This window comes from Branchiostoma lanceolatum, chromosome 15 (assembly GCF_035083965.1).
Source record: "Branchiostoma lanceolatum isolate klBraLanc5 chromosome 15, klBraLanc5.hap2, whole genome shotgun sequence".
NCBI classification, from domain to species: domain Eukaryota; kingdom Metazoa; phylum Chordata; class Leptocardii; order Amphioxiformes; family Branchiostomatidae; genus Branchiostoma; species Branchiostoma lanceolatum.
Window position 1 is genome coordinate 10,280,096 of NC_089736.1, and position 13,331 is coordinate 10,293,426.

The window sequence follows — 13,331 nt, forward strand, 5'->3', positions numbered from 1 at the left end:
GCGTGCTTCATACTACGCACAACAACGAATGGTGCAATGTTGAATTATAGAGTTACTTTAAACTAGATTTAAATGTAGTGTGGTGTTTTGCACCAGAGGGCGTGCTCTTGTGTAAAGGTGGGGTTTGTGTGCGATGTCCTACTAAGACTGATAGTAACCAGGCCTGCTAATAGGTAATTCCTAGCGCCTGAAATAAGTGTAAACCTCCGTGTAAACAATTTTGTCTAACACAAACATGCGCACCAGTGTACATGTGACGTTCAAAGTAAATACAGAACTGTGTGGACTTTAATCAATCTCGTTCTTGACCTTTGACTCTGTAGACTACCCTGCAGAGCTGAAAATAGATGGCGGATGCCTGTTGAAAGCTTCTCACCTATTGTTATACGCTATAATTTGTCGTGTTTAAATCTGTGTATAATTCTGTTCCTGACTTACGCTTGCCAGTTACAACTGAATACAGCTAACTGTGATGAGTCAATACATATTGCTAGATATCTGGGGCTAACTTTGTCCATAGCCGGACATTTGGACACGTGTACAGTTTGGCCAAGCGCCTTTGCTGATAAGACGCTCACAGCCTTATCCGTATACTAATATTGTAAGTATGCCATATGAAGCCGTAATCCTGTCATTATCTCAATATCATAGCGATAACTTGGGCAAAAGCAAGGCCAAACAACTTGCGCAAAAGCAAGGCCAAACAAATATAGCATCGTAGATGCGTGCAGACAAAATCTTACAGAGTTGAAATCCGCTGCTTGGTGGTGTTAGACAAGATGATAGAACTGAGAAGATTAGAATTGGACTTTTCAGGCAGATTATGAGAATTAATGCCGCTTATGATTTACAGCTCATACCGCGATCACCTCTTATCTTTCATATATTAAGGTCATCTTAAAATATCATAAGATAAAATCGAATCGACTTCGCCAAACAAACAAAGAAAGGAACGCTAGCGATCGCGATGACGTCACGATGACGCAGAAGTAGGCAAAAATCAGGTAGAACGCAAAAGATAATCTGCATGTTAATTAATGATCTGATCTGCTAATTCAAATATCAAATAGTATTCTAACATGCTTACGTCATTTTGCCTACCAGTTGTTAAATACCTCAGATGTAAACAAAAAAGTGATCGCTCGTGGACATTAATATACTCAGTTTAATACTATACGGCAACAGCATACACTAAAAGATGTTCGGATATGGCGATTTTTTGACCAACTATGAACCAAAACTGACGTAAACATATTGTTACGTTTCCGTCCTGGTTTCATGTGAATATTTTGACCAAATAACGTCTCATAATGACGTATATATTTGGTCGGAAAACGAGAAATCACACGAGTTTCCCTCAATATCTGACCCAGTCGGCTTTTGGCGGGAAAAATTATGACGTCATCATCAGGGCGGATTTTCATTGGTTGGGTGTGGTTGCAGGCTTACGAGATATCGTCGCAGCATTTACCTCCACCGGCGTCAAATTGTGTCACAAAAACGATACTTCTGACACAATTTGGCGCCGATGAAGGCCTCAACATACACTGTCAATCCTTGTAAGTACATTATCTACTCCAAACATGGTAGGTATCACCGCATTTCTAGACATTTTGTTTGTTATTGATTGATCGACTACCCAGTGACCTTGATATGGTGGTGGGGAGGGGGGCTGAAAACTTTGTTACATTGTGAACAAATAACAAACCGGGTTCTGTTGGTTTACCTACCCAACTCCAGACGTGTCAGAATGTCCTTGGAAGACGTCATTGTGTCAGTGTACGCTGAGACAAGAGGTTTTTCATCGCGGACTAAAACTACAAAACATAGAATTCCTTGAACATTGGTAGGACAGATGCTCAGATTGTCATAGAGCGCATGCGTGCGAGTAGGATACTCTCCAAGCAGAGGTTGGTGGGGAAGATTGTGACCTTCTTATCATATGCCCCTATTTCTTTCCACCGGCGAAAAGAAATCGGGGCACATGATAAGAAGGTTACAATCTTCCACAGGCCAACCTTTCGAATTCGTGGAGAGTGACAACCAGGGAGCATAATAGATTTTAATAATGATAACGTTAGATATACTAGCAAAGTGGTGTGACTGTGGTTTAGTTAGTTCAGTCATGCACCACGAAAATGAGCATATACCGTATGTAAAGTAAAAAGAATCTGTGTGATTGACACACATATTAGCACTGCAATATCATGCCCTTTATTGCTGAATGCTTGAAAACACTAATATGCTACATGTTATACGTTATGATGAACAAACGTAGTCTTGCATATTTTTTATGCTCGTGCTAGATTTGATAGATCTACAAATGTACAAAAACCTAAGCATACGTTGGGCCATAGGCCGACCCAGGCTGTCTATCAAAACTAGAATTTCAACCAATGAGACAGTGCCTCCATGTCCGTGATTTTTTTTACCTTTCTGCTTTTCTCTTTCACTGACATTGGGCGAAGATTACACTACATTAAACCAAAAAAAACACAAAATTTTTGTTCTTTTAGCTCTATAGCCTGCCTACATAATCATTCATAATCATATTAGGCTGCGGATCAAAATCACAACACTAAGCCTGCAAGCAATACACAGTTGAGATGAGGCTGAAAAGGATGACGTAAGCGGTTGCCCTGGTGATAGTGGCTCCACCTGAAACAAATGAATAAAGGAAGATGCATTAGACTTTGCTTTCTCAAAAGCGCCACCTATCGCATACAATACAAAGTGCTGGGACTTTAACTTACACGTATGAGCTATTATGAACTATAAGAATAACATATGGTCATTATGATAAATGTAATGATAAGCAGTTTGATAACTTACTTATCTCCGATGATTTGACGTTCATCCAATATGTCGTCTTCACATCAGCGATAGTGGCACTGAAACAAAAAATGCGGATAATGTCCAGGTATTCTATATGATCGATAAGATGGTAACATTTAGTTTGGCTTTAGGATTATGGAAATTATCATTTTCAAGTGTATGTGAGGGTCAGTGTGATCGTCGGAAGACGACAGCACATCCTTGAGCGCAAGCTATCTACGTCATGTCCGGTCATTTACCTTATATCCGGTCGCTTAGACAACCGCACGTCCCCGTCCCCTGAATTGTACGTTTCAAACGTTATTTACGTCATATCCGGCCGTCTACTTACACGAACTCGATGTTCCCCATAGTAGTAGACGGAGCGGTCCAAGTCAGGGTGATGTTCTCTTTGGCGTTGGTGTTGTCGTGAGTCATGCTACTGTCAGCGGCGGTGCACATCGTGGTCTTGGTGTTGTTCGGCGCGTTGGAGAAGGTACCGACGGGCGTGGTCATCCCAGTTTGGCGGGCCTGGAGCAGGAATCCTTGGAACACCGGCCCGAGGATTTGAACTGCAAAGGACCACTTATTGTAAACACTCAACGCGTACCACCAATGGTGTAAGGTTTAGATTTCCCATTTAAGGTAACCAATCAAGCATGGCGTTCACATTGGAGAGAAAAAAGAATGAGTCATCACGAAGGAGTATAGATTGGGCTTGATCAACAATGACAAGCAAACAATCTTGTAAATAGGACACCTGTACTGGTTGAAATAAATACGTGCCGTGACCACGACACGGTATACGGTTAGGTGGTTTCATAAACACAACACAATGCAAGCGCGAATCATGCACATGCATACGCACACACACACACAAACAAACAAACAAACTCAGCAACACACACACACATGCACAAGTACGTTATAGGCAGTATGCATAATCTAAAACAACGTCTTAGTATACGCTGTCGACTAGAGTGACTCAGCAGTGTACCAGTTCGAACGTTCTTTTGTTCTCTTGACATTGAGAAATGACAAAACGTAAAACGAAACTTTCTGAATACTTTGGCTTGTCGCGACGGTGTTTTTTTCAAACATTGTTGAATCATGCACAACTGTACATTTCCGCGTCATTTACGTTACCTATCCTCTACCAGACTTTCCTAAGGGGTTATGGATAGTACAATTCGGCAAAAATAGGGTGAATGGTTGGACAGGTGAGGCAATCCGCGGGAACGTCATTCCCCCTTGGCCGACAGATGAACCCCTATGGTAGCCAAACTCCCATGGGGAATCATTCTCCCTTTAGCCAGGGTAGTTAGTCTGGTAGAGACTACAGTTGCCTTCGCGCTACGAGACGTATACGTAACGGTGTATCTGAGTTGTGCACTACCGGCAAGAAGTCTCCATGGATGCCTTACCTGAGACAGTCCCTCCCGCCGTGTAGCTGCTAGTCCCCGGGACGATGGAGTAAGGGCTGGTCGAGTTTTGTGCGGCCACGCTCGTACCGTTGTTCAGGTGTCCCGGCTGCATGGTCGTACATGCTGAGGTCGGAGCTCCCGACCCAAAACCCTCACACCCTGCAAAAAGCGCGACGGCGAGGAAGAACACAGCGCCTACGACTCGTGAGACAGCCATTCTGTGACCACCTTGCTGTAACGCAACACACGGCCTTCTAGTGATTGAGACGTACGTGCGTTTCCAAGCGATTCGCGTGAACTGTTAACAACACTTTTGTTTGGGTTGTCAATGAGGGGGTCAGTGTCAGCACAGAGGTCTATTGGTGATTCAGAACCATTCAATTCAAAACGTAACGATCTTTTCGAGTGACGTCACAGTTTGGAAACTTGAGAATCTAGCCTACATTGAGACAGTGCAAATTGAGAAATGTTAGGTATGGCAACCTATATAGTCGCTAGCTAAATGCATTAGCAAAGCAATGATACATACCTTCAAGTTGTTTAGGCACTACTTATTCATTATGTCGGTTTGTCCTCCAGGTGCAGGTAGTACGTAAAACTAACAACTCGCCTTGCAGGACCACAGCTTCCTGCAATGTGGCGCTTTGGAAGCACACTATGATTTCTTAGCTTTATATCTTCGCATAACAGAGAAAGAAACGTGATGTTCTTTATCATGTCCGGATCCCAGGTCTTTTGTTCTCTTGACATTGAGAAATGGCAAAACGTAAAACGAAGCTCGGCGTTAAGCGTTCGTTCTGCTTGTCGCGGGGATTTTCGCTGATGGTCATCCCAACCGTACATTTCAGCGTTATGTACGTTTAACTTACCTATCCTCTTAATATCCGGATCCAGTAATAAGCATTCACAGTCATGCATAGACCTTTTCATGAATCCTGTTAGGATATGAATGTGTTTTAATCTTATCCCACACAAACATGGTACAAAACAATAAACTAACGGGTTTCTAAGTCAAACCAATGTACACACGTGAATAATTACATCAGGTTGGAAACATGTGTACAAGACAAAAGTACTTTATTCACAACCAGGATCTACATGCAATCTGTCAATCAATTAAGCAACATCCGACGTCTCCGTGACCGTCTGTCACCTTCCTTGCCTCATGGCAACACTGACTGGTACTATTCGACACTGCAGCTAGGTGTCGCTGCTATCCATGTGGTCTCGAACGTAACGTTAACAAACAAAATTTTAGCTCTTCTTAAATCAGTAATCAACCAATAATACTGGTATCGTTTTATGAAGAAAAAAAATTTCTAAACCAGTAGCAAAACAAAAACTTCAAATATTCTAAAAGATGACCTACTATGTATTAACGTTATACATGTATGTATGTACTTATACAACACAGAATATAGTTGACACAAGCCGTAAACTACGAATATCTTATGTATTAACCGCATATTCTCACTGCAGTTAATGAAGCACTGAGCACGTTTCTCAAGTGTTGATGGCACAACTGGAAAATTATGCAACAGTAAGACATATCTTGGGCAACGACAGTTCTTACAGATATCTAGATGAAAATCTACCTTATATTCTTTTGGGTGCTCTTGTTGAAAGTACAAGAAGTTATTGTATCATCAGTACAAAAATACAGAGTGGCAATACGATCCATTAAAGCAGCCTGGGATAATAGAATGTAGTTTGGGTGTGTTTGACATTCACCTTCTGATGGGCTGAAAAATATGCGATGTAGGTCTAAGGTGCGTTTGACATAGTTCTAATATATAAGAATATTTATGTTTGTATTGCTGGAGACCATAAATTTGCTTCTAATTCACCCCTCTAAGCACGTTTAATTTATTTCATTTAAGTACCCTGTCCTGTCAAATGCTGATATGGTAAATGTGTTTTCGTCTGTGGAAAATTGCTTAGAACTCCATACTTTCATATGGATTGTTGTATATTGTCAGATTTTTCGCTAAAACCTTGTGTATAAATCGTAAAGGCACAGCAGATACAGAGAGCTTTCTGTAGATCGATAACATCTTTTTCATCGTTTTTTTTTACCTAAGGATATCTTTTTCTGGCGTGTACATGTACATGTATATACATTATTTGATAAAAAGACAAGCACAACCACATGTGCATTATATCATAACCAGCCTGATGTAGTGTCCCATCCCTCTTTCAGTGAGAAAAATATAAACAAATGAAATTGCCGTCCTTGTGTCTACATCAGGTCTTTTAATTACTGATACGTATTATATAACATGTTAACAATTATAGTAGTTTCAGTGATACGCAAATATGGCACATGGTATCTTTGTTGACCAGTAGACTTAATTTACAATGAATTAGACCCTATGGAGGAGATCACATGTCCATTTTCTCTCTTACGTTTTCTTTTTCTAGTCTCAACTTCGCCTTCGGACATGATGCGGCTTGGGCTATCATTTTTAAGGTCCAACATCCCAGTCTCGGGAATTCTCGCGAGATGATTGTTCTCCTTCCCAGCAGCCTTTGTGTTGAACGTAATCTTGACCCCTTGCTGTCCATCTTGTGCGACCCCGAAGGTGACTTTTACTCGCTCAAAAGCCGGTAGTGATTTTTCAATTTTGTTCATCTCTAACTCGGTTGTTCTGAGTAGGAGAAAAATAAAATATGTATTCATACTCTACGTCTATATAACAAATTTAAACAACGAGTGAGTGTATTATTCGGTAGAAAGAATGGTATTAACAAGACATAGGTGGTAGCCTCCATAGCAGGCTCTCTGGATTTTTTTGGCTTATAATACACTTTTTGCTGATGACTGATTTTTGTACTGGTTCGTTTATGTAGCCAGCCCGTAACCACTTCAGGTATTATGGCATACTATGGAGGCTACATAAATGGTATGCCTTTACATTCACTAATTGTTCGAACTAGTATCACCTTTCAGAAACAGAGTGTAATGTTTCATTATTACCTTGGTGTCTGTATTGCTCGTCTGTTGAGGCTGCTTCCCCTCGGCGTTTTCTTACGCTCACACCTTGTCTTGAATGCGAAGTAGATCCATGGGTTCACACAACTGTTCAGGCTGGCCAGCAGCATGATGATGACGAACGCCGGACCTGTAATGTTAGAGATACAAAAATTATTTCTGCCACCATTATTTTGCCTTTGGACAGAGACAAGGACGAGGCGGCACTGCGCTGAAGTTAATAACTTATTTCAAAAGTGCCACATGCAAAAGACAATAAGGTACTTAAGGTACCGTTCATACGGTGGGGCCGTACGAAAACTTGGTCAGCACAGGCACCTTATTTACTGTCCGTGTGTCTAGCTATAGGACAAGGACACAACACAACGGTGGCGTGTCAGGAGATTTGATCCTCAGGGACAAACACCCTAACCGTTACGTCGCCAGAGATAAGTTAAGTTCAAGTCAACCCCCTTTTCATACCTACCCTGGGAACCAGACTATTTATCGGGCCTTTTATTAAACCGATTCCTTCTATCCGGTTCCTTCGGCGGCCCAGCGTTAATTTAGATCGGGCGGGCTGACTGTCTTGGGCCAGCGTAGGGAATCGCTAGCAGCCCGGTCCTAGTCTGGGCTCCCGGGGTATTTCATACCATATGCCCATATCTGTTTCCTCAGACCTTGGGCCACACAGTTGTGTCAAGCATCGATAACAATACAGCTGGGGGTCACAGTCACCTGGTAGCCCTGTGTGTTCAACATTCATACTGTTTAGTCTCTACCAGCTATAGGAGGAATATTTGCCAGTGAATTTTGGCCACCTGGGGGTTTCATTCGCAGGTACAGTATTGACTCTCACCGTGGACTGACTCTGTTGGCTAATTATTCCTTTTTTGCCGCATGCCACCATCCATACGCCCGTAGGAAGGCCCGGTGGAGGCTGTACTAGTATACTGTTTCCCATTAGTGCTAAGCAAATGAAGCAGTATGAACCATTTTGAAAGTCTTTGGAATGACACAGTTGTCATGGGATCGAACCCAGGACCTAACTGTTTACACGTATGTAATGACAAATATTGATATAACTATTTTAGTATGGCGTGAAAAAAAAGGTATATCTAACTCACACCAGGGTTCCTCACTTTTTTACCTTGTCCTTTAAACTCATGACAGAATGCTTGAAAATATTGCTGGGATTAGTACTCTCAAACTTCTACACGAATCTTCGCTCTTATGTTGAACTTGAAGAGGTTTTGTGAAGTATGAGGAAATTGCAAGCAAATTAAGTGTGTGGAAGAAGTCCTATCTTGCTTTGAACAGTCACGATGCAATTTTAGATCACTGTCAAGGGGGATGTTATATAGTCATTATGTTCCACTCGTTGGAGTTCTCCGACGCAATTTTCAGGGTTGCTTTGATGTTTGCAAAAAGTCATTTGTATTAATTTTTCCGGTCTCGAATTGCTTTGAAGACAGCTGTTGTAAAATGGCAGTAGGTTTGTGACTGATGACTTGTCACTATGGCAGCCATTGGAAAGGGAAAGGGAAGCACGTAGATTATGTAGGTAAACGTCTAAGGTACAACCCTCTGAGAGACAAATGCGAGAAGATAATATTGAAAATGAGATGATAAATTTTAGATGGACAAGCGAATCGTGTAGCGGTCAAGATATCGAAAGCGTTTTGCCTGACTAGCATTTAAAAGTAATTAGATAGAATACAAAACATGCAGCTTCTTCCCAGATGTGTGGTGTAACGGTAGCTAGGGTCCTCGTCCCAGAACCCAGCGGTCCCGGGTTCGAATCCCCTGACGCCACCGATGTTGTGCCCTTGGGAAATGCACTTTACACGACTTTCCTCACTCCACCCAGGTGTAGAAATGGGTATACAGTTCTCTGTACGTGGCACTGTTGAAAAACTTGAGTGCAGTGCCACGTCGTCCTTGTCTGTCCACAAATGACGTGAAAACAAGCTTCTTCCCAAATATATATTCACTTACATATCTACCAATCTAAAACAGCTTACTGTATAGTGAGATGTTCAAAATATGCCAGCGGTTTTATGTTGAACAATTTGTACATATTACTTTAATTATTAGCCACAGTGTCCTTGCAAAAAATACCAATTTTTACACCTGGGTGGAATGAGGGAAGTCGTGTAAAGTGCCTTTCCCAGGGACACAACGTCGGTGGCGTCAGGGTATTCGAACCTGGGACTGCTGGGTTTGGGGCCGAACACCCTGCCGTTACGCCACGCGACCCCACAAATGCCATGTATTGGAATAAGAAGTGCTGTCCCATTGCCAAATAAGTAGTTAGGGGGCACTCATAAATCTAGAACGACCTTCTGACCTGGGTTCTAGCTGATTCCTATAATTGCGAACGGCACTATTCAGGATCTAGCAACGTAATGCAAGATGGCGATATTTCGCGTAAAAGCGTCGTTGAAGGGTATCAGTCGACCCCCTAATGTTGTAAGGGAGCTTTCTCAACACAGATAAATCTATAGTTTGATGACCAGACACGTCAAGTTTGAAGTGTATACGGCAGACAGAATGGTCGCCCACGTCAGAATCATAGTAATATTGTCTGTGACAATACGAGGAATTAGACTTCCATTGCGTTTTTTCAAAGCACATGATTTTCTGTCTACATATATTGATATTTTTTTATACTTCTTGACAAAAGTTCATAAAGGTAGACTTGAATACTCTCTATCTCTCTCGACTCCCTTGCTCTCTCTCTCTCTCTCTCTCTCTCTCTCTCTCTCTCTATATATATATATATATATATATACATAGACATTTCTCGTCTCACGTGAGAGAAAAGAAGTCTACCGTTCATAACGGCAGACGCTTTTCTCAACCCTTCTTAGTGAAATTTCTCCACTGATTCGCCTTTAATCCTTTCTTATTCTCGTTGGATAAAATACAGCCTTTCTTGCAGTTATTTCACACCAGTCTGGCGCAATCTTGTGGGGGTAAGCCATTGGCTGCGCTCAATTTGGCTGGGTGCAATTTGTCCCATCCCACAGTAGATATAACACTGAGAAAATACGTCATTGAGGCCCACATATATAGGCAAGAGGCACAGTTAACATTGACATCCGTGCACTGGCACGATATTGCAGACACAAACGCCATAAAATGCTTGACATAGTCTGTATTCCATTGCTATAATCACCAGCAATCACGTTCCAGGACGGAGGTATAACAGTTCATGAATCAGACAACGATGAAAGTACCATTTTTAATTATCATTCTGCAGACATCTAGCCGCATGTCGCTCGTTAACCGCTGCCAAAGACACTATTTTGTCATTGTTTAAAACATTTTCCCAGAAATTAAAAGTGATTGAACGTGGTACTACTGAGACCTGTATGGTGATAACACAATTAGCTTCATTTTCAAGTTGCTGTCTAGACTTATTACTATCACTTAAGTCCCCATAAATCAATGATGTTTTCTCATTGTTACAAATTTCCCTTGGCACTGAATGGGATTGGATGCATCACGTCTGAGACGTAACGCATTAAGAAATGATAAAGGCAAATTACACAGTGGCAATTCTGACATAAGCAGAGGGGGTGTTGAAATCCTTCGAGTTCGACACCACTTTCAAGTGCATCAGTAAAGGAAGATTAATCTATCCCCTAACTTGACTAACACAATAGAAAATGAGATTCGACTCGATTGAACCGCGTCAGTCTTTGTCAAGGAATGAGTACTTAATCTCTTCTGTTGCGTCACTTGATGCAGATGAACGTGTGACTCGGTAATTAGTGGATCATAAGTTCCAGGAAGCCTATGGCGTCCCCCGTCTCTATCAAGGGGTGGTTGGGTAATCATCAGTACCACTTTCTGTTGAATTTATAGTTTAAACCCACTTCAGACTGACCTCTACCTACACAGATGAACTTTCGAGCTACTTTCAAGTTCAGATAGACTCATACCTTTGTGTGTACTTTTCCCTTTATGTTTGGTGATCACGTACATGTACATGTACAGACGTAAAACTTTCAAAACCGCGTCACACAATGATTATATATGTCTTTTGCAGCTGATCGTTTTAGACTTATGGTGCAGGCAAGTACTAGATGAAATGCAAAGCTGCTGTTGGCTAACAGCTATGTTGTCAGCTGAAGATGAACACGCCAATCGAATATTCCCCTTTCGTGTTGAAGTAGCTGGTCCCTATTGGCGATCAGGCTACATCGGCAGTCTTTGAACTTAACGTTGATAGATGAAGTTACTGGACAGAAGACGGCTTGAGCTAGATCCCCTGTGTACGCATCAAATCTTCATACACGCAATGACAGCGACTTCTGAAGGAAATTAATGGCTGCGGTGTCCATTCACATTCCGTGGTCAATAAAGATGTTCCTAGGGTTTCAAAATGAGTTAACTCTTTGGCAATGTTCCTTTCTCTGGCCTACTTTTGATATTAGCCATCGACCTTCTAATATTCACCGCTTGAGTACACCAATGTTTTTTTTTTAAAGATGACTAACCAACTACAAAATGGCAACTAAAAACTGAACATTTCGTCTTCCTCCTTTCGAGAAATCTTATATATTCCTACAGTTATAAAAAAACAAAAAAATCAGAACCAAATGGTAGATTGTGTCGATTAACGACGCAATGCTTTTAAACATGGATATCAAATTACACACAAACCGACATTAAACAAAAGCTATCGAAGTGTCAGAATAGAACAGAAATGTACCTTCTGATGCGTCATTACGGAATCATGTCGCGTCTCTTCGCCAGAAATTCGAAATGTAATTACGCCTAACAGATGTGAGCTTGTCTTCCGTGACATGAACTTCATTAGTGTAAAATTGAGTGAGCATGAAGCCTCTCTGCTAGGTGACGGTCACGCCTACAGGTTGTAAATATGTAGTTCTCATTTTCCTTTCGGCTTAAGGATGCAGTAAAGACTGTGGCAGCCGAGCCTTTACCTTATAATGAACAGCCACTGTGTCTCAAAACAGGTCCGCCTGGTTTTACAGACCATTTCCACTTGTTCATACAACTGCAACTATTGTTCAGGCAAGCTTCAGAGAGATGGAAGTGTTGAGTGTGACACCCCCCCCCCCCCCACCATCTACATAACATCATAGTATTAAAACTAGTGTGTCATATATGTATACATTGGGAAGTATATCAAAGAATGTCTAGACGTTATAAACTCCTCCAATGATTGTAAAATCCCATTGTCATCCCATACTACTACACCATATAGTATAAGATAGACTGATTTTATAGCCTAACAGAATGTTATCTATGTACCAGTGAATGCCATACTTTGTACCTTGTACAATTGTTGTGCAATAAAGTTATCATTATATGTGGGAGCTAAAGGGAGTGCATCATGCCTAGTAATAACATTATGGTGATTCAAACTTTTGCGTTTGAATGCTTTTTGGTAACTATGAATTATATTTTTCGGAATATTTCGAAGTTTACATCTTGTGTTTTGTTCTTTAATTTATTCCTTTTTTGTGTGTTTTCAGCGCAGCATAAACCTTGAAGAAACAATCTAAGAGAGTTTTCAGCTGAATAGCGTGTTTTGGCGTACAGGACTGTACCCAGTGTTACACAATCTCTCGTTGTCGTCTGGGATGATTGGGCCCCCCTTCTTCCAGGTGAAATGGTTGTTAGAAATTGTACATCAATCTAAATCTTACTATAAACGTTGAAATTCCCATCAACTAGTTTACATGATATTGACGTCAACTGTAGCCTCGTGATGTGTGGGCTACTAATACATATTTCAGATTGGCCGGTGTTCATTCTGCCTACGCAATCTTAGTAAGAGCCATTGGAGCTATTGGAATCATTTATTCATACGTTTTAAATTGCCAAAAAGTTTATGCCAATATCGACTGGTAGATAGCATACCGTCATTCTCAGATAGACTTCAGGGGGACGAAATGGTCGTAACGTTGCTTGCTGAGGGAAAAGGTAGAGTCCTCTTATCAAGGATTTTGTCAGGTTTGAAAAATGTTACGAAATGGAAACCCCCAGACGGAAGTGCATTACGCCCACAGATGGCATATCTGTGATCCACAGTCTAGAGAAACCCTGCTATGCGTTTCGGATGTCAATTTACGACAAGCCGT

The 13,331-nt window shown here is 41.4% G+C and overlaps 2 protein-coding genes and 1 long non-coding RNA gene across 3 annotated transcripts in view; 1 reads left to right on the plus strand and 2 right to left on the minus strand.

Moving 5' to 3' along the window:
* The first annotated feature begins 1,254 nt into the window (after nucleotides 1-1,254).
* Nucleotides 1,255-13,331, plus strand: part of LOC136420836 (uncharacterized) — a 50,983-nt gene continuing 38,906 nt past the window's right edge. Inside the window, exon 1 of the long non-coding RNA XR_010753326.1 lies at nucleotides 1,255-1,559. This is a non-coding gene — a long non-coding RNA (uncharacterized lncRNA). The remainder of the gene's footprint in view (nucleotides 1,560-13,331) is intronic.
* On the minus strand, nucleotides 2,192-4,539 carry LOC136420835 (putative defense protein 3). The gene is made up of 4 exons (XM_066407948.1): nucleotides 4,239-4,539; nucleotides 3,167-3,386; nucleotides 2,833-2,891; nucleotides 2,192-2,658 (listed from the first exon to the last, which is right to left on the minus strand). Exons 1-4 carry the CDS (start codon nucleotides 4,453-4,455, stop codon nucleotides 2,579-2,581), a joined length of 576 nt encoding a protein of 191 aa, XP_066264045.1. The 5' UTR covers nucleotides 4,456-4,539; the 3' UTR covers nucleotides 2,192-2,578.
* The window catches only part of LOC136420906 (oxytocin receptor-like), a 30,967-nt gene continuing 22,934 nt past the window's right edge, over nucleotides 5,299-13,331 (minus strand). The window contains exons 5-6 of the mRNA XM_066408025.1: nucleotides 7,216-7,360; nucleotides 5,299-6,886 (exon numbers count right to left, since the gene is read on the minus strand). Coding sequence (XP_066264122.1) covers nucleotides 6,592-6,886; nucleotides 7,216-7,360 — 440 coding nt within the window. The 3' untranslated portion in view covers nucleotides 5,299-6,591. The remainder of the gene's footprint in view (nucleotides 6,887-7,215; nucleotides 7,361-13,331) is intronic.